We start from the raw sequence: 21584 nt of genomic DNA on the forward strand, positions 1-21584 counted from the left end.
ATTTAATTTAAAATATAAAGTTCGGTTGATATGAATATTTAAATTTAACAAAAATAAGTTAAATTGAATTTTAAATTTTAAATCAAATGAGTAAAATTAAGAAAAGATTATAATGAACTTCTGTGCGTCAATGAATTTTTCTTGTCATGATTGTAAGTGTTTTTATCCGTTTTATAATTTGAAAGAGTCGAAAGGATTAAATCTAGAATTCGAATTTGATTATAATGTAGGGAGAAAAATCCAGTCCCAATTGTTGAGATCAAGATTGGTGTAAGAGAAATGTAGTTAAACTAAGGGTGGATTTAGATATACTGTGTAAGAGAAATATAGTATCGCTACAGTATTTAATTTCATCGCCATCGCTATTTTTAAACTAATCGTAGGTAAGCGCACCGTTCATCCAAACCCATCTTAAATTCATAGGCGAGGGCCTGATTGAAACTTGAAATTTCTTTAAAATACCACGTGTCAAACCCCCAGAACCTCAAAGCAAAAGAAGAGAAAAGTATATAGAAAACAGTTTCAGACGTTTGTCTCTCTATATATTTTGGTAACAGTGAGGCATCAATGTCAATTTGTATTCCTTTAAGCTGATCGCAGTGGCATTTCCTGTAAATATATAGAACAAGAGTCCGGAATTAACGGGATTCCAACATAAAAGTAAAGAAAAAATGCCAGCACTGGACAGACCAGCCAAAACCTATCTCTTGCAACCCCATGACCGATGACCCAAAATGTAACCAAATTTATCATAATTATCTTTCAACTTTTTCTCTTTGATGTTGTTTTGTTATAAACATATACTTACCCCACAAAGTTTTCGTCTTTAAAAAGATCCGTCTTTTTATTAAAAGCCCATATTTTTTTCATAGCTTTGGGTTGATGACATTGTGCTGAACCCAATATCTTCTTCTTCTTTGTTGCTACATGATGGGGAAATTGAAAGAAAGGATTCAAGCTTTTGTGAATAATAGATGGCTGGTTTTTGTGGCTGCAATATGGATACAATCTTGTGCTGGTATTGGATATGTATTTGGTAGCTTATCACCTGTAATAAAGAGATCATTGAATTATAATCAAAGACAGCTTTCAAAGTTGGGTGTGGCTAAAGATCTTGGTGATAGTGTTGGGTTCTTAGCTGGAAGCTTATCTGAGATATTGCCTTTATGGGGTGCTTTGCTCGTTGGTGCTTTGCAGAATCTTATTGGTTATGGTTGGGTTTGGTTGATTGTTACTGGAAGAGCTCCTGTTTTGCCTTTGTGGGCTGTAAGTATCGATTTGATCCTCTGTTTCTTCTTCTTCTTTTTTGGCCATTCTTTTATATACTAATGTGTTAACTGGTAAATTTTGCTCTTTTCAATCTCCAAATTTGTTGCTAAAACCAGAAGTTATTATGTAAGTGGATTTGAGGTGGAAAATTAAGGTGATTGATTTTGTTATTTTATTTCTAAAATGATTTCAAGCTAACCCTTTCAACTATGTCCAAAAGTTATTGTATCTTCACAAGTGTTTGCAAAAGTAACATCTCACTATAGTTAGACTGTTAACCCACCTCAGTATGCAGATGTGCATCTTGATATTTGTGGGAAACAATGGAGAAACCTACTTCAATACGGCTGCTTTGGTTTCTTGTGTGCAAAACTTTCCAAAAAGCCGAGGTCCGGTCGTCGGAATACTCAAAGGCTTTGCTGGTTTGAGCGGCGCGATTTTGACTCAGATATACACTATGATTAACTTCCCAGATCAAGCGGCTTTGATATTCATGGTTGCGGTCGGACCGGCGATGGTTGTTGTTGCTCTAATGTTCATAATTAGACCTGTTGGAGGTCATAGACAAGTGAGGCCATCTGATGGTTTTAGTTTTACGTTTATTTATAGTGTATGCCTCCTACTGGCAGCTTACTTGATGGGGGTGATGCTTTTGGAAGATCTTGTTGATGTAAGCCACACTTTAATCATAATTTTTACAGTGATTTTGTTCTTGCTTCTTGTTGCTCCGGTAGTTATTCCGGTTAAATTGAGTTTCTCCGACGAACCTAAAGATCTGGCTGTTGAAGAGGTTCTTTTACCAAAGCCCGAGCAACAAGAAGCAGGCAAATCCGAACAGGACGAAGTAATATTCAGTGAGGTTGAAGATGAGAAACCGAAGGAAGTAGACTTGCTTCCAGCAACGGAAAGGCATAAACGAATTGCTCAGTTGCAAGCAAAACTATGTCAAGCCGCTGCTGAAGGAGCTGTAAGGGTGAAAAGAAGGAGGGGTCCTCATCGAGGGGAGGACTTTACGTTGATGCAAGCTTTGATCAAAGCAGATTTGTGGCTTATCTTTTTCTCTCTGCTATTAGCTTCGGGTTCGGGATTGACCGTGATAGATAATCTTGGTCAGATGAGCCAGTCTCTCGGGTATGATAATACTCATATTTTCGTATCCATGATTAGCATTTGGAACTTCCTCGGTCGTGTTGGTGGTGGTTACTTCTCAGAGATCATTGTGAGGTACTTACCGATATTATTAGACTAACTTTAGTAATGGATTTTGATTCATTTTTCTTACCTTGTCACTGTGATTTAGGGATTATGCTTATCCGAGGCCAATAGCTATGGCTGTTTCCCAGCTTGTTATGGCAGTAGGCCATGTTTTCTTTGCTATGGGATGGCCTGGAGCAATGTATATTGGTACTCTGTTGATAGGACTTGGCTATGGCGCCCACTGGGCAATTGTGCCAGCTGCAGCCTCCGAGTTGTTTGGTTTGAAAAAGTTCGGGGCTCTCTACAACTTCCTCACACTGGCAAATCCTGCAGGGTCACTCATCTTCTCAGGTGTAATTGCTAGCAGTATTTATGACCGTGAAGCAGAGAAGCAAGCTCATCAACATCATATCCCACCTCAGATTTCGGGTTCAATATTCTCAGGGATGTTTGCCGTGGATGAACCGCTTAAATGTGAAGGTTCTATATGCTTCTTTCTGACTTCAATGATTATGTCAGGATTCTGCATCATTGCAGGTGTTTTAAGTTTAATACTTGTTTATCGTACCAAGACTGTTTATGCCAACATTTACGGAAAATCTCGTACTTGATGAGATATAGGAGGGTCTTTTATGAACATTTTATCCGTTTTACGATAGTGTTTTTGCACGGGAGTTTGTGATATTAATATTTCCATATAATCTAGTTGAGTGAGTCTATTCATTTGTGAAAGATTCTGGTTTGAGTGTTCATCTGGTGTACATTGACTCTGGCTATGATGCTGAAGTTTTTGACACTATCCACTGTAGTCTTGTTTATGGAGACCGTGAGGAATGCAAGTGATACTTTTGTTTTTCATTTTCTGATATTTTGTGTCCGAGTCCACTCCATCAGTGTTCGATATGAAGATGCACAACAACAACAATAAGTTAAGCACCAAGCTACCAAATAAAGAACCTCTTCCTTTGGGAGAACTTCATATATACTGTCCTTTGTGAGAGTTAAAGAATTGGAATGTACAGTGTGAATCAATCACATTATTGAATGAAACATAGAGCTACATCTCAACAAGCAATCCTCTAAACATGAAAATAACAATCAAGAGAGTAGCAAACAATAATAATTTCAAACTCAGAAGATAAAGATGGGAAGGAAATTAAAATACAAAAAAGCTAGAAGCTGTTAACTGATAAAACAAATGTTGGAACAATGGCAGCAAACACCAAACAGATTTGTAAACAGAAGCAAGAAGAATCGAAGCAAAAAGAAAAGCAAAACAAAAGCAGTGAACAAAGTTTGAATACTCAGGAAAAATCGTAACTGAACATTACTAATTTTTCATTCAAATTTGAAATATATAAGAAGTTACAATGTACATTGACAGTTACCTAATGTATTTAACTGCCCCAACTAATACAAACCTAGTCACTAGCTAAAATTAATCAAATATAGCTGACCAATCAGCCATTACATCAAAAGATCTTAACTTCTACTAACATTACAAGCAAACTAAGATTGAACCAGACCAAATTACATCAAAACAAAACAGCAATGTTGGTTGCTTCATTCGGTCCAAAAATCATTCTTGCGCACCAAGCAAAATGAGTCGAGCTCAGAGGGTGTCTTTGGTCTCGACAAGTAGCTTATCACGGCTTCATGTTGCATTGCACTCCAGCTCTCAACACTCCTCCTTGGACTGTATGCAACACAATCCAATTGCATTTCTCAATAATTCAAATCGAGCAGCTCCTAAGGGCTTGGTCAGTATGTCAGCCAATTGTGCCCCCGAGCCACAATGCACAAGGCTGACTTCCTTTGCTTGTTCAGCCTCTTGAACAGAATGCAACTTTATTTTAAAATGTTTAGTTTTACCATGGAACACAGGGTTCTTGGCTATGGCAACTGCTGACTGGTTGTCCACCCAAAGTTCAGTTGCATCAGCTTGTATTTCATTGAGATCATGAAGTAATTTTCTAAGCCAAATGGCCTAATTGACTGCTGCTGCTGCAGCAATGTACTCTGCTTCAGCTGTGGACTGAGCAACAGTTTGTTGCTTCTTTGAACTCCAGCAAAACATACCCGATCCAAGTGTGAAGAAGTATCCAGAGGTACTCTTCATGTCATCAAGGGATCCTGCCCAGTCACTGTCAGAATAACATTCCAATTTCAGTTTTTTTCCACTTTCAAACATTACCCCAAGGTTAGTTGTCCCTTTGATGTATCTAAGAACCCTTTTTGCAACCTTCAAATGTGTCTCATTACAGCAGTGCATGAACCTCGATAGCAGACTAACACCAAACATGATGTCTGGCCTGGTTGCTGTCAAATATAACAGGTAACCTACTAGGCTTCGATAGTGTCTCTCATCCACCCTTTGCTGATCACCACTGCTTGTCAACTTTTCTCCTTGAGCCACTGGTGTGCTAACTGCTTTACAGTTATGCATACAAAATTTATCAAGGATCTTCAAGGCAAATGTGTGTTGGCTGATGAAGATGCCTTGATCAGATTGGTGCACTTCCATACCAAGGAAGTATGTCATGATTCCCAAGTCTGTCATCTCAAATACTTGCTGCATTTGAACCTTGAACTCATCAATGAGCTCAACTTTGCTCCCTGTCACTAACAAATCATCCACATACAAGGAGACAATTAGCAAGGTTTCAAATTCTGACCTTTTAACATACAGAGTAGGCTCACTAAGACTCTTCACAAATCCAAGCTTGGTCAGGTAAGCATCAACTCTGTCATACCAGGCCTTTGGTGCCTGTTTCAGGCCATAAAGGGCCTTTCTCAACTTGTACACTTTGTATTCATGTCCAGCAACTTCAAAACCTTCAGGTTGCTCGATGAAGATCTCCTCCTTGAGAAAGCCATTTAGGAATGCTGACTTCACATCCAATTGATGAACTTTCCACTGTTTCTGAGCTGCTAAAGCAAACAGTAGCTTGATTGTATCCAGTCTTGCTACTGATGCAAATGTCTCCAAGAAGTCCACACCATATTGCTGACTGTAGCCCTTCACCACAAGCCTGGCCTTGTGCTTATTCAGTGAGCCATCAGCATTGTACTTGGCCCTGTACACCCATTTAACTCCTATGACCTTCTTGTGTTCTGGTCTGCTCACCAATTCCCATGTCTGATTTTTGTTGATCATTTCCAGCTCAGCTTCCATAGCTTTCATCCATCTTCTGTCTTTGACAGCCTCTTCAAAGTCTGAAGGCTCAATTACAGCAACATTACACCTCTGATAGACATCAGTCAAAGTTCTGGTGCCCCTCACTGGTGTGTCATCCACAGCATCTTCTCCTGGTCCCTCTTCCATAGGTTCAGTAACCAAGTCCAACTGGTCCATTTCAGACATGTCAGCTTCAGCACCATTCCAATTCCACACCTTTTCCTCATCAAACTTTACATCCCTGCTAACTAAGACCTTCTTTGCTATAGGATCATACACCCTATAACCCTTCTTGTTGCTGTTATAGCCTACAAAAATTCCTGATGTAGCCCTGCTCTCAAGCTTGGTCCTCTTCTCCACTGGAATAAGAGCATAACACACACATCCAAACACTTTCAAGTGTGTCACAATTGGTTTGACTCCATACCAAGCCTCAAAAGGTGTTTTATCCTTGACTGCTCGAGTTGGCAGCCTATTGAGCAGGTACACTGAGGTGTTGACTGCCTCAGCCCAAAACTGACTTGGAAGCTTGCTTTGAAACAAGAGACACCTGGCCATGTTCAGCACAGTCCTACTTTTCCTTTCACAAACTCCATTCTGTTGAGGAGTATAAACTGTGGTAAGTTGATGATGAATTTCAGCAGTGTCACAAAGCTTCTGAAATCTCTCAGACACATATTCAGAGCCATTATTAGTCCTCAAGGCTCTAATTTTACAGCCTGACTGATTTTTAGCATAAGCCTTGAATTTGCAGAAGGCCTCAAACACTTCTGACTTCTGCTTCAAGAAGCAGACCCAACATAATCTTGTTAAATCATCTATAAACAGGACAAAATACCTATTGCCACTGATTGAAGATGTTCTCATAGGGCCACAAACATCAGAGTGCACCAATTCGAGCTTATGTTGATCTCTCCAAGCACTGTCAGCAGGAAAAGGCAGTCTAGCTTGCTTACCAAGCTGACAAACCTCACAAACATTCCCACTAACCTCAATTTTTGAAATGTCATCAACCAAATTCAGTTTATGCAACAGATCAATGGATCTGAAATTGGCATGGCCTAATCTCCTATGCCACAAGTTTGTGCTATCAACAAGACTGGTGTATGCCTTTCTTTCTACTTGGCTAACATCCAGCATAAAGCACCTATCAGTCATAGAGACTGTGACTAACTCCAGACCATTCATATCTTGAACAATACAGCAACCATTTTTAAAGACCAAAGTATAGCCTTTTTCAACCAATTGGCCTACACTAAGTAGGTTCTGGTCTAAGTCTGGTACAAAGAGCACATCAGAGATCAGCTTGTTACCTGAACTAGTGCTAACCAACATATTGCCCTTGCCCTTAGCCTCAATCAGCTTGCCATCTCCAATTCTGATCCTCGAGTGGAAACTTTTGTCTAGGCTCTTAAACAGCTTTTCATCTGCTGCCATATTGTGTGAGCAGCCACTGTCTAGTAGCCAATCATTGCTGGCCTTTGTTGTGCCAACAAAACAGGTTGCTGTGAATACATGCTCCTCCTGAGCTTGCATATCCTCAGCAGGTCTAGCTTGTTGCAGAGCAGCCTCCTTTGGTTTTCCCTTGCACACCTTCTCTACATGGCCAAACTGTTTGCACTTTCTGCACTGAATATCTGGCCTAAACCAGCAATACTTTTTTGAATGTGTTGTCTTCTTGCAGTGAACACATGGTGGAAACACCCTTTTTACTTCATCTCTTCCTGACTTGGCCCTCCTATTGTGCCAAGGCTTTTTGCCTTTTGCATTCACACTCGAGCCATTACTGGCTTTAGCCTGGAAAGCAGCCTCAGGATTCTCCTCCTGCCTATTTGCCCTCCTTTGCTCAAGTGCATACAAGGAGTTTATCAGCTCAGACAATGAAATGGCTGATAAGTCCCTCGAGTCCTCAAGTGAAGAGATTTTTGACTCGAATTTTTTAGGGAGAGTTGTGATGACCTTTTCAACAACTCTGCTCTCTGTGAAGTCCACTCCCAGGAGCCTAATGCTGTTGACAATGGCCATTATCCTGTCTGAGTACTGCTTGATGGTCCCAGACTCCTTCATCCTCAAATTCTCAAAATCTCTCCTGAGGTTGATCACCTGCTGTTGCCTTGTCTTGTCAGTCCCCATGAACTCCTCCTTCAGCTTCTCCCAGGCCTGTTTTGGTGAGTCATAGGCCCTGATGCGAGTGAATATCACATCAGAGACTCCATTCTGTAGACAGGCCATAGCCTTATGCTTCTTGGCTCGCTCCTCAGCATGTTGTCTCATCTGTGCAATGGTGGGATTGGCTCTCAATGGAGGTGGTTCAGCATCATTCTCGATCACACTCCAAAGATCGTGTGCCTGGAGGTAAGTCTTCATTTTGACTATCCAAATGTGATAGTTTTCTCCAGTGAACACAGGTGGAGGTGGTGGAGTAAAACTCATCCTGCTAGACTGATTTTAAATGCTTCGATCTTTCCAAATTTTAAATTTTGCTATTGGTTTAAGTTTGAACACAACAGATTGCATACAAAGGCCCCTCAAAGATTCGGGCTCATGATACCATTTGTTGGAACAATGGCAGCAAACACCAAACAGATTTGTAAACAGAAGCAAGAAGAATCGAAGCAAAAAGAAAAGCAAAACAAAAGCAGTGAACAAAGTTTGAATACTCAGGAAAAATTGTAACTGAACATTACTAATTTTTCATTCAAATTTGAAATATATAAGAAGTTACAATGTACATTGACAGTTACCTAATGTATTTAACTTCCCCAACTAATACAAACCTAGTCACTAGCTAAAATTAATCAAATATAGCTGACCAATCAGCCATTACATCAAAAGATCTTATGACTAACTTAACTTCTACTAACATTACAAGCAAACTAAGATTGAACCAGACCAAATTACATCAAAACAAAACAGCAATGTTGGTTGCTTCATTCGGTCCAAAAATCATTCTTGCGCACCAAGCAAAATGAGCTGAGCTCTGTAGGTGCTGCTGGTCTCGACAGTAGCTTACTGCTGGCTTCATGTTGCATTGCTGTCCAGCTCTCAACAACAAACCCCAAGTCAGCCACTATTATGGCCCCCGCAAGTTGGTAGCAACTTCTATGATAGTCAAATTGTACAAGTTCCCATCAATAGCTTTCCGAGGGCCACCTGATCAGCTGCATGAAGATGAATTTCAAGTTGTTTTCTTTCAACTTGCTCTTGCACAAAATGGAGAAGTCTATGGTGGCATGCTTCATTCGGCTATGAAAAACTAGATGGCATAATGAGCATGTGAAAGCTAGATAATGAAGTTTGCCTATAATACGCGGATACAAAGAGCTGTCAACTTGAGAGTTGGAGGAAGAGGTAAAGAAGTTGACTGTGGTAACTGGAGTTAAACCTTTTTGCAATTCGTCATGTTTACCTCCTTTAACATATCTGAGACATATTTCTTCTGAGTCAATAATACACCACAAGAGTAAGTCAACACTGCAATACCAAGAAAGTAATGAAGTTGTCCAATATCCTTGAGAGAAAAGTGCGATGCACGAGTGTCAATAACCTGATGAACATCACTAAACTTGTTTTCAGTGACAATTATGTGTCATTGACGCACATAAGTTCATTATAATGAAAAATTAAGTTCTCTCAATCTCTCTTCCAATCACAATAACAAGTCTCGTCTTAAATATGCATATATTGATTTGTCAAAACTTCAATCTCAGTGCTCAAATAAGTCTTCAACATGAAATCAAATAACAAAAATCCTTTAGGAAAAAACTTCAGTTTAGAACAGGATTCCTTTAGGGAAATTTGATCACACAAAAAATTAGAGGTCGAATACATATTGACTTTTTGAGAATTATCATAAACAAGGAGGCAAACATCCATTTCTTTCTCAGACAAAAGACACATACAAAGATAAGTTGTTGGCAATGGCATGTTAACAACTCAATAACATGGAAATTAATGCCTTTTTATTGTTATAAAAATATATGAAGGAGAAGACACAAAGAATTTGGGTCACTTTTATTTTGTTGTCAAATGATAGCCCCTTATTGAACCTCATATTCCATTCAAGAATTAAAGGCTGTGCAGTCAACCCTTATCTGTCCTGCATTACCGGTCTTGACTCCCACCCTTCCAAGTTTCCTTATTGCTGTAACAAAAGCTCCACTAAAATCACCAGGGTTGTTAGCAAAATCAATCACAGTAGCTTGAGATGCTTTATTTGTAAAGAGCACTTCATCTGAAGTAAACAACCCCTTCTTAGTAACTAGATTCTGGAAATACATGTTATCAAATGTTTGTGGCGTTGCAGGGTCCATGTTAATGGCGATTCTGGGGTCAACATTTTGAGGACAAGCTTGCATTAACTGCTGTGCATAGGTCGGATCGAGATCGGGATCGACAGGTGATGATGGAGAAAACGAGTACAGCCGATTCGCGAAGCGACTGCAATGAGAAAAGCCTACAGTATGAGCTCCTGAGAGTGCAATCATATCAGTTTGTGTAAGGTTGTTTTTGGCGAACATGGTGTTGAGTTGAGTGAGATTGAAATTAGGGTCTGGTAGATTTCCAGTTACCCTGGATGCCTTTGAAATAAGGCCATCACGTCGTCCCAATTCTACTTTGAATGAAGGGCCACCAGCCTGGGAATTTCAATAATAATAATAAAAGACAATTATTAGAACATCGATCAGTTTTGTCGTGCAATAAATGTCTTAGCCTTTGGCATTCCTTACCAGTTCTATAATATCCCTAGTAGCAATTGTCAATATGTCAGCACAGGAGACTACTCTTGGGCAACTTTTTTCGACTTCCGTCTTAGCTTTTATTACCGTATCGAATCCATCTCCGGCCAGCGAAAGATTATCCGGAGCATCCTTCTCGGCGTCCCCATTCGGCGAAGATATCAACACTGATGCATCACAACCCTATAAAATGAAACCAAATACAAGGAATTCTTGTAAAAAAAGCTAAACCAGACAGGCTACGGAAGGGGAAAAATGAGAACCAATTACCTCAACAAAGCAATCATGGAAAAACAGACGTAAGGTGGCAGGAATTGTGACGAATGTCTGGTTAATCTTCTCAGTGACCACTTTTCTTACAATGGATTCCACTTTCGGACAGCTAGTTCGGTAAAATGTCTCGGATAATTGTCCCTTTCCCTTCTGCATCATCATGAAAACTAGGAACAATATCATCAACCATGTCCTCACAGCCATTCCTCAAATTTCAAGAGTTTCAGTCCCTCCACAAACAATGTATATCTTAAAGAGGTGTCCATAAAATATATATAAAGAAGAAACAAAGAAATGAAGGCCTTGTAAGTTGTTGGAGAAGATGCTTGATTAATAACTCACTTTATCTAATCATATAAATATTTATTAACTCAGCAATCAAGCAAGCAGCTACGTTATTTTAGCCCTTTGACCTGAGTTGGCATTTTCTAATTATTTCATAACCTACTTTCATCGTCGTTTTAAATTTCATTTCCCATGGTTCATTGTTAAGATCAGTTCATAGTTCAGACTTGGAATAAAATAGAATAACCCTCCCTTGGTTGTAGTTAGAGAAGAAAGCGACAATTAAAAAAAATCCAAAGTCTATACAATAATATAGTGGAACATTCTTGTGGTAAGAATGTTGTTTCATTGCTGCTGTTATGGTCAACTGCGTGTTTATCATTGATATTGTTTTTTTAAATTATTACTTGTTATTATAAATCAACCATATGCCTCTCAAAAGTTGACATGTTAAACATAGTGTGACACTGAATCCATTTTATTGGTATGATTTACAAAAACAATGCCTATCTTTTACATGCATTGACAAGCATCGCAAAGGACCAAAAACAAAATAATTACAAGGATATCTATTCTTTTTCATATACTGTATGATGACCTTCAAATACCATCCCCAATTTCATGAGTTAAATGTTGTACAATCTATTCTTATTTCACCTTCATTGCCAGTTTTGACACCCACCCTTCCAAGTTTCCTCATTGCAGTAATAAAAGCTGCATTGAAGTTACCAGGGTTAGTAGCAAAATCAGACACGGTTGGTTCAGAATCTGGATCGGTGTTAAGCACTTGGTCCGAACTAAACAAGCCCTTCCCGCCTATTAGATTCTGATAGTACACATTGTCAAAAGTTCGTGGAGTTTCAGGATCCATGTTGATGGCAATGCTTGGATCTACATTTTGAGGGCAAGCGTCCATCAATTGTTGTGCATAGCTTGAGTCCAAAGTAGGATCAATAGGAGACGAATATATACGACTCAAAAACCGATCGCAGTGCGAAAAGCCTAGAGTATGAGCCCCTGAGAGCGCGATCATGTCGAGTTGGGTAAGGTTGTTCTGAGCAAAAAGGGTGTTGAGTTGATCAAGGTTGAATTCAGGCTGCGGTAGATTTCCGGTTACTCTTGATGCTTGCGATATAAGTCCGTCTCGACGTCCCAATTCTACTTCCCATGTAGGACCTCCAGCCTAACATCATATTCACATATGTTAGTACGCAATATAATCGCAATAGCATTGCGATTTATTTCTTACCAGGACGACAACCTCACGAGCAGCAAGAGCTAAAATATCAGCACAAGACACAACTCCAGGACATTGCGTTTCAACGGCTTGTTTGGCCTTGATTACCGTGTCGAATCCATCACCGGCAAGGGAGAGATTATCTTTAGCATCCTTTTCGGCATCTCCACTCGACGATGAAATCAACACTGATGCATCACATCCCTACAAAAATAAATCGGTTAGTAACTTCAAAAAAATCATAAAATTAAGAGCAAAAACTACTAATTAACCTCAACGAAGCAATCGTGGAAAAACAAGCGGAGAGTTGCAGGGATGGTAACGAAGGTTTGGGTGAACTTCGTCGACACTTCTTGTCTAACTATGGATTCCAGATTCGGACAAGAATTAGCATAGAAATTTTCGAGTAACTGCCCCTCTCCTCTCTGCATAATCATTAAAACCATTGATAATAGTATCAACCATCTCCTTAGTACCTCCATTTTGTTTCTGCCTTCTAGTTCGTGACTGAAAGTGTGAAATTAACTCTTATATATACAAGACTTGAAGACTTCTAATAAGAAACTGTCAGGCATGCATGGAATTGGGTGGCTAATACTTGGTCTAACCTAATTCCCTCAAATCCAATACCTAAATATATATATATATATATAATCTAGTCCTTTTTCTTAGTTTGAAAACCTAATCAATCTTGCAAGTAGCCATTTTCTTAACTCGTATTTTATCATTCCACCCACAGTTTAAAAATGGTATTGGAAATAGTTTAAAAGCAAAGAGTAAGTCAAATATATAAGATTGATGGAAATTGCTGTGCAGTTCCCTTTCACCTAAATAATGTAAAAATAATTAAAATAATAATTAGGTAGGTGGAATTGGTGTGGCGCCATTAATTTAGATTAAGAAAGAGACATAGCAACAAATCAGTGTACGAAGAAGAATGTGTAAGATTTCACGTGGGATATAAAATATAAAATGACCTTCCCACTTGTTTAAGTCATATGCATCATTAATTCATCATGTCCAAATATAAAGCACCAAATCATTCTAAATACCATTATTTAATAAATATATTACAAATATTATATCACTTTAACTTAAATTATATTTTCTAAATTTTTGAAATTTTAATAATAATTCAAACCATATCAATTAATTTCGTTTATTTCAAAAGGTTTCCAAAAATAAAAGGCTTCAATTACTCCTTTTAACATTTGATTACATGGAATCCTTTTCAAAAGTTAAGCCTTTTAAAATACAAAAAACAATTTTTTAGCTTCATCCGCAAAGTTGTAGATTTAGTTCATTTTCTCCAATTGCATCATTCTAAGCCTCTATATTTTACAAGTTTTGACATTTTAGAATTGATGCAAACGATCGCTTTTAATTCATTAACTAGATTTTTAATGAGTAATATGTAAAAATAACAAAATTTAACTTCATAAATTTAATAAAAATAAAATTTTAAATTTTAAAAATCCAATAACTAAAACCAAGCAAATTAAAATATAAATTAGTGTTTAAAATTTAAGACTAACCCCATGTTGAAAGGACAGTTTGATTTGGGAACAGTTAGAACTATAAATAAATAGTTGACTCTAAGACTGTTTCTTCTTTTGACAACTTTCATTCTTATGGGACTCCTTCATTCTTACCATTTCTTTTTGCTAGTGGGGAATTTTAATATCCCAAAATTAAAAATTGATAAATATTGAGTGTAATGGTAATATATTTTTATTTTAAGATAAAAAATATTTTTAAATTTTAAAATTGCAATTAAAACTTCAAATATAAACCGTAACACAAACACTAAAATATTAAAAAAACTAAAAACTATAAATATATATTAATCATTAAATTGTTTGTGCTTGGTTGGTCCATATTCCTTTAACAAACTTAAATTACATCATGCCATGACTTGTACAAAATGTTAAACCCATAACATAAATTTCCTATTTCATTCTTTTATTTTTAATATTAAAACAAGCAATTTAGTGTAGATATAGAAAGAATATTAATTAGTAATGAATATTCGATCAAGTCGAGTCGAGTTAAAAATTTCGAGTTAATCGAATTGACGAATCATATTTTAGCAACATAATTCAATTTGAAATTTTTCGAATCAAGTCAAAAAAGTTAACAAATCATATTATTTGTACTCAATGTTATGTTTATATGGACCAATTATTTAATTAGTACACAAAATACAAGCTTATTTAACTACATAATTAACAATATAATGGTTTTGCTTTTAACTTAATGGGTAAACATTTATCAAAATAGTTTTGCATTTTCTTATTTAGATTTTTGGATAACTCGAATTGTGTAATTCATATTCAATTAAACTGAAAATTTTGATTTTTTTCGAGTTGATCCGAATAACTCAATTTTTTAATTTAAAATTTAATTTTTTATTAAAATTTTCAAACCAAATCAATTTTGCTCACCCTAATATCAATAAAAATAAACCTCATGTCTTACTTCTTATATTATCTTGGCATGTCACGGCTAGTGAATTCTATGGATTGAATTTCTTTTATCATTAATATACCAAATAAGTATCTATAGTTACTGATATATATAAAATTAGTTTTTGGATTAATAATATATATTAATTATTAAATACTAAATATATTTTTATTTTTAAAGAAAATTGTATATTTTCACAAATAATATAAAATAATATAGTATAAATATTTTATAAAATATTTTATATTGCTCAACCCATCAGCTAATTGAATCAATGAAATCTTTTGATAAATCTTCACAATATTCTTATTAATTTCAAGCTCTTTAAATAAAAAATAAAAAACTTAAATTCTGAAAATAAAAATATAGAGATTTAATTTTAAATGTGATTTTAGAAAATTAATTAATTAATTAACAGTTTCTTAGAAATAAATTTAAAATTCTGTTTCTAAATTTTAATTAAACAGACACTTTTAAAAAAAATGTTTTCAACAAAAACGATATGATTTTTACTTTTCGTTTTTAAACATAATATTAATTATATTTTATATATTAGTAAAATTAGAATTAACATCTATTTTAAATATGTTTATTTAATTTAACTTTTTCAAGATGTTTTAAAAAATAAACATATATGTACAATTAATAAAAATTAAAATAAATATGTAATGAATTTTCTAAAGAAATTTAAATTTAATTATGATTTATAACATATTTATTTTTATGTAAACTATTTTTAAAAAAATTATCATTTAAACACTTTTATAACCTTTGCATATTTGTAATACCATTTTTAAGAAAAATCTTGAAATTATGGTTGTTTGAATCAGATGATCGGTCAAATCAATTGGATAAAAAATCGGTTCGAAGAAAGATATTGGACCTGTTGATTCGAAAATTTTTACAGACTGATTGAGCTAGGAAAAAGATAATTAAACTGATTTTTATAAATTTTTAATGATTTAATTAAACCGATCGAACTGATTGAACCAACGAATAGAGATCGGAACTGAAATTTTAGATGGGCTAGTGTCCAAGTTATTGGGATCCATCATGATTAAAACGGGTGGGCTCAATAGAAAGCCTTTCTTTCGGCTCAACTCAAATTTCCCAAAACCCAGAAAATTCAAACTTTAAATGATTCAAAAATTAATCCCAAAATTCTCTCACCTCTGAGTAGCCATGGCGATGGTTGTAGACTACAAACACGACTCCTCGTTTCCCTACTGGACCTCGGTTCGTCGTCGCTTTGCTCCGGACTCTCCCTTCTTCTCTTCTGGTAACATCGAGAGAGAACTTCTTGCCAAACAGGTCCTCCTCTTTCCTTTCAACTTTTATCTACTACCTCTTCTAAATTAAGATCTAACCAAATACTTTTGCTCTATTAAGTTATTAATTAACTGGGTTTTTTTTTCTTTCTTTTTTGGGGTGAAATTCAGGTGGCATTGGATTTCACCGAAGATGAAAGGAACCAACTTGAGAAGATGATTGATACTGATGCCAGGTTTTAGCTTTTATTACACTATTTGAGGTTTACTTCGCTATATACTCACTTGTTGTTAATGGTCATACAAGGGCTGTTATATGCTCTACAACGGTTTCTATGTCCAGCAGAAATTGTGAATTGTTTGGACTTCCATGTAATCTTTTGTATGATAGAATTGCAGTTGTTGCCTCTTAAATGTAGTGGATATGGAAATGAAGAATTTTTGTTCATGTGAAAAAGATGATAAGACTTCAGAAAGTTTGATGTTGTTTATGTAATTAATTGTGCCATTTTGTGACTAATGCTTGAACAGAGGTGTCTTTTGTCCAATCGTTGGCTGCGGCGCACGCCTGACTTTGTTGGAGGACTTTGAAGATCATTATAATACACGGCATACTGCTTCTTGTTCTGTGTGCTCTAGAGTTTATCCGACGTCTCGTTTACTAAGTATTCATGTCTCCGAAGCACACGATTCCTTCTTTCAAGCGAAAGTCGCTCGTGGCTATGCTATGGTATCTTTCTTTCATTAACTTTGTACATTGGTGTTTCGAGATTGTTCATGGAATTCTTCCTTACCTTTTATTTTGTTGAATGCATTTTATCACATTTGTGCAAGTGGAATGAGTTTGTGGCAATGGTAAGGCCCCAAACATGACCATTCAACTAGTGTCATGCATTTCATATATTTACCGTACTTAGTTGACTGCAATCTTGCCTCTCTTCCCATCACCCATGCATATCCAATGACAAGAAAGATATTGATAAGAGGGCTTCTCGAACTTAGAAATATGAAGTGTGAAGGGAGTGTTAATTTGTCTCCCAAACCATGAAAATTCATATAATTTTGTTTTTAGACTCTTCTAAGACACCAGAAATGGTTATTAGTTTGTTGTTAACTTTGTAATATTAATGTACTTTAATTGATCTTCGTATAATTGGGTTTAATATGGATATCGTTCTATCTTCGCGTGTAACAGTATGAATGCCTTGTGGAAGGTTGCGATTTGAAGTTCAAAAATTACAAGGGCCGGCAACAACATCTAGTGGACAAGCATAAATTCCCAACTTCTTTCGAGTTCTTTAAGAAGGCACATCCATCCAAGAAACAGAGGCTGAAAAACCAACGGAAACGAGCAGTGAATAAGAAGGATGAAGAAGTTCCAAGCAAGATGGAAGTAGAAAATGAAATGATGGAAGGCCTTGTTTCAGCTGTCTCTAAATTAAGCACTTCAGACTCCTCTCCTTCAACCGTTAGCTTTGGTCGCCGTAATGCACGTGGCCTTACATTTGTTCCTCGATCCATCCAACCACCACTACAAAAGAAGTGACTCCACAACAGCAGGGGCAAACAGTATGTCTTTTTCTACATGAAGATTCCTGCAACTGGTAATGGAAGCACTTAAGAGTCAAATTTTTTAGTTCAAGTAGGAAAGAAAGATGTTAATGCAAAGGATGATAAATCTGACTTGTTGAGAAAGCACATTATGGAAATTCAAGTGTTTTTGGTTTTGATTATAGATGTTTCCTTTCCTTTGATTTTGAGCCTCAATGTAGTTTCATTGAATTTCAATCTTGTTGAATATGAGGAATATTTTGCAATGGGAGCACTTATCCTGTTGTCCTCGGGTTGACATATGGCGTTCTCCAATCATTTTCATCTTATTATTTATTTTTCCAAAATAGAGCTCTCATGTGCAATTATATGTGTGGGTTTAAGTTTGAATTAGTCGGCTTTTGTTTAGATTGTTGCAGTTTTTAATTCATATGTGTTGTAATGATTTGATTAAGTTATACTTTAATGGTTCAGATCTATTGGTTCGGGGTTGTATTTGTAGTTTGATTGTTCCATTAGTGTAGACTTAAAAAACAAAAAATAGAACTCTCATTTAGAGGTGTTCATGGGTTGGGTTGGGCCCAACCAAAATTTTAGGCCCGAGCCCGATCTAGCCTGAAAAATACGCCTAAAATTTTGCCCAAGTTCGGCCCGGATAAAAATGTTAAAACCTGGGCTTGGCTCACCCGTATTAATTTTTATATCATTTTTTATATAATTTTTTAAAAAATGTTATACATAAAAAATACTAAAAATATTAAAATAAATGTTTCTCAACAAATTGAAAATAATTTTTTTTAAAACTATGTATATTTAAATAATACTAAGATATGTGCAACTTAATAAGCAAATAAAACAATAAAACAAGATTATACAATAACAACAAAATAGTAGCAACATAACAGTGAAATGATAGCAAAATAATGAAAAAAACAATAAGAAAATAGGAACAAAACAGTAAAAATGGTAATAAAACAGTTAAAAAACAATAAATTTTTTTTTTGTATTTTCAAGTCAGGTCGGGCTCAGGCCAAAAAAGTCTTACTCGAGGCCTAACTTGTTTTCTAAACGAGCCTTATTTTTTTGTTCAAACCTATTTTTTAGACCTATATTTTTACTCAAACCCTTTCACTTTTCAAACAGGCCTCCAATCCCGCCCAGAAGCAAGTCTACTCTAATTCCTATCCTTTGCTTTTCTCTCAACTCTAACATGAACATGAGATCCTTCCAACTCTTTCAAATCAAATTTTAATTTAAAAATTTTAAAGTATAAAATATAGGTATCTTTTAATCAAACTAAATAAAGTAATAAGTTCAGTATTTTCTTAAAATTATTGTAGGGATTAATTAAAATTTCAAACTAAAAATTTTAAAGGCTTATTATAAAATAAAAATAAAAATCTTGTCAATAGAAATAACATTCAATTAAGTTTTAAATTGAATTTAAGCAATCAATTAAGTCCTTGTTCTTTGACACTATTAACTTTACCATGTGGCATGTCGAGTTGTGCCACGTGGTAAAATATGACAATTTATGTTATATTTGTTTAAAATTTGTAAAACTCATAAAAATTCTTAAAATTTCTAAAATATAAAAATTTTGAATTTGAAAATTTTAAAAATATTAAAAATAATAGAAAATTCATTTTAAAATAAAAATGAATTTTTTAAATTTTAAAAAATAGAATTTTCAACAACGTTAAAAATTATAAAAAATTGTAAAAAGCTTTAAAAAAAAGCATATATTTTCGGGTTAATTAGGCAAATATGTCGATTTTAAGGAAATAGGACTTTTTGGGAGAGAGAATACAAAAATGCCTCCTATAGGAGGTGTTTTCGTTCAACAGTAAATTTTCCAACGACCAAAAATTCAACCGCTAGTTTTTTTTTTTTTCAAACGGCTAGAAATTTTTTGCTCCAACAACTAGTTTATTTGTCATATCTACTCAACTTATTTTCTTTCTTTTTCATTCAATCCTATTCTCTCAATTCTCTCAACTATTTTATTCTCAATTTTTTATTCAATTTCTCTCAAATTCTTCTTGTCTCAATTTTCTATTTTGTAATTTCTTTGATTTTATTTTATTTTCATAATTTTAAAAACGTCAATGCTTCTTATTCATTTAGATCACAAACATATTTCTGGCGCCCAATTACAAATGGTAAAAAAATATTGTTACATTTTTATTTTAATTAATATAATTATTAAGTTGTTAATATTATTAAATTATTAATTTTTTTATGTTTATATAATCAGACCAAAGATCAGATTATGAGACTTATATACACAATTTAAGTGCGAGGGCACTGCGTGTTTTTGAACAATACTTGCAAGAGGCGGGATTCTTGCATGTGTCTCATATGCTCGAGAGGACTAAATTGGAGCCTGCATGTAACAATCGCGTTTTGTCTCAGAGCTTAGTACAATGATGAATTGGGTGAAGGAAATAGTGGTGAATTTTAAATTTTGACTAAATAGTGATGAATCGCGTTTTGTCTCGAAGCTTAGTTTTATTAGTTTTATATTGCTAATATACGAGAGTTCTTTGTAAAAATATTAAAAATAAAATATCATTTAGAGAAAATATTGTATGTTGTTGATTATTTAAGAAAATATTATAAATTTTCTCTCACATAACATTTTAAAATAAAAAATTTTGGAATGGGTGTGCCATGTGTCGGTACCTAGTGAAACTGTCATGCTAGGTGGCAATGTCACAGGTTACTCCACGTGGCAAACTCGAAATATTTTTTTTCCTAAAATCATCGTATAAGTGTCACAGGGCTAAAACTTTAGTTTGGCAAATCGCATGACCTTAGGCGATTTCTTTGCTTCAAATCTGCTTAAGTCAATCTAACTTTCGAAAAGTGAGAACTCTCTCAAAAATTCTCTAAGGAATGAAAATAAAGTGAAAGCAAATCAAAAGCGAAGGAGCAGCGAAAAAGCTTGGAAACCCATAAGAAAGTAATGCACACCAAGTATTTGAGTAAATGCTCTCAAATATATTATTTAACTCAAGAAAGGAATACAATAGGATATTATGGAATAATTACAAATGCGGTGGAAGACCTCTATTTATAGTTGAGCTCCTTCAAATCTAACGCTACATATCGAATTACACCAACGGTTGAGATTAGTGCCTATCTACAAAATGAGAGTCCTATCTATAAAATGAGAGTCCTAAGAGGTTTAAACTTTATACATCTTTATCTCTTGGGATTTACAATAATTACCCCGGTAACTCTAATTATACTGAAGTATTTTACCGAGCCACGAATGCTTCAAGTAAATAGATTTCTCTATGGGTCTCACGAATCGAGCCAGTTCAAGTGGCTCAAATGAGTTTCATTTAATCAGTTGACCTCCATAGGATACTCTATGTGCATTCATCACGAGCTTCAACCCATATCCCTTGACATTCTTCCTCACTCATTCTCGCGATGTCTTCATCGAGTCTTCGGAATGACACTGGTTTAGCTCGTTTCGAAATAGCCCCAATGTCTCAAATGATTCCCTACTAGTCTTTCTGCGGGGTAGTTCCATCCTTTGGAACAATTTCCTCAGCTTATGTCTCCACCGTCGCTTAACTCGAATTGTATTTCTCTCTCGTACATTTCAATTACAAGAGGCTACCACTTTTACTTGCCCCTATTGTGACTTGCCTCGATTGGGATCCCCTTGATCCTCACAAATGGGCTTTAGCATGCCCACTTTGAACATTGGGTTAACCTTGAGTATTATCGCTAACTCTAGTTTGTAAACCCTTCAGCTTACCCACTTCAAAACTCTAAAATGATTTCTATGTCTTTGCTAAGTCAATGGTAAGTCATAATGTAAAACACTAGGGAAGTGTTTGAGATATACCTCATAGCATTTACTCGATTTAACTGTCTAGTTTGCATCACTACTTTTCCCACAGTCTTATGCATAACCTATTTCTCTTAAAGGTGGTAGCTCTACTGAAAACTTAACAGGCTTTATATCGATTTGTCGCACCTCTAGCATACCCAATGGGTCTCTTTAGTATTCTGATCTATCAAGTCAATGTTCTTACCATAATGAACATCCTCAAATAGCTGGACTGCTAACAATATCTTGATTCCATACTGTTGGGAAATGT

General features: G+C 35.4%; 4 protein-coding genes across 5 annotated transcripts; 2 read left to right on the top strand and 2 right to left on the bottom strand.

Moving 5' to 3' along the window:
• Positions 1-674: 674 nt before the first annotated feature.
• LOC105769675 (protein NUCLEAR FUSION DEFECTIVE 4) lies at positions 675-3324 on the top strand. 2 transcript variants are annotated; one of them, XM_012590457.2, is made up of 3 exons: positions 675-1266; positions 1565-2493; positions 2570-3324. In XM_012590457.2, exons 1-3 carry the CDS (start codon positions 928-930, stop codon positions 3075-3077), a joined length of 1776 nt encoding a protein of 591 aa, XP_012445911.1. In that variant the 5' UTR covers positions 675-927; the 3' UTR covers positions 3078-3324. The 2 variants fall into 2 exon arrangements, with proteins under 2 accessions (XP_012445911.1, XP_012445920.1); XM_012590466.2 differs by having other exon boundaries at positions 1118-1266; positions 1558-2493.
• A 6173-nt stretch (positions 3325-9497) lies between these two features.
• On the bottom strand, positions 9498-10905 carry LOC105769693 (peroxidase 55). The gene is made up of 3 exons (XM_012590492.2): positions 10654-10905; positions 10375-10566; positions 9498-10281 (listed from the first exon to the last, which is right to left on the bottom strand). The coding sequence occupies exons 1-3, from the start codon at positions 10858-10860 to the stop codon at positions 9706-9708; spliced, it is 975 nt and encodes a 324-aa protein (XP_012445946.2). The 5' UTR covers positions 10861-10905; the 3' UTR covers positions 9498-9705.
• Positions 10906-11383: 478 nt separating this feature from the next.
• LOC128042446 (peroxidase 51-like) lies at positions 11384-12921 on the bottom strand. Its single transcript, XM_052633701.1, has 3 exons — positions 12451-12921; positions 12191-12382; positions 11384-12124 (listed from the first exon to the last, which is right to left on the bottom strand). Exons 1-3 carry the CDS (start codon positions 12658-12660, stop codon positions 11561-11563), a joined length of 966 nt encoding a protein of 321 aa, XP_052489661.1. The 5' UTR covers positions 12661-12921; the 3' UTR covers positions 11384-11560.
• Positions 12922-15769: 2848 nt separating this feature from the next.
• On the top strand, positions 15770-17763 carry LOC105769687 (uncharacterized). The gene is given in 5 exon segments (XM_012590480.2): positions 15770-15955; positions 16084-16148; positions 16444-16642; positions 17108-17434; positions 17436-17763. Coding segments are annotated over 5 exon segments (786 nt in total). The 5' UTR covers positions 15770-15826; the 3' UTR covers positions 17502-17763.
• The last annotated feature ends 3821 nt before the right edge of the window (positions 17764-21584 follow it).

The sequence above is a fragment of the Gossypium raimondii genome, chromosome 7 (genome assembly GCF_025698545.1).
Source record: "Gossypium raimondii isolate GPD5lz chromosome 7, ASM2569854v1, whole genome shotgun sequence".
NCBI lineage: Eukaryota > Viridiplantae > Streptophyta > Magnoliopsida > Malvales > Malvaceae > Gossypium > Gossypium raimondii.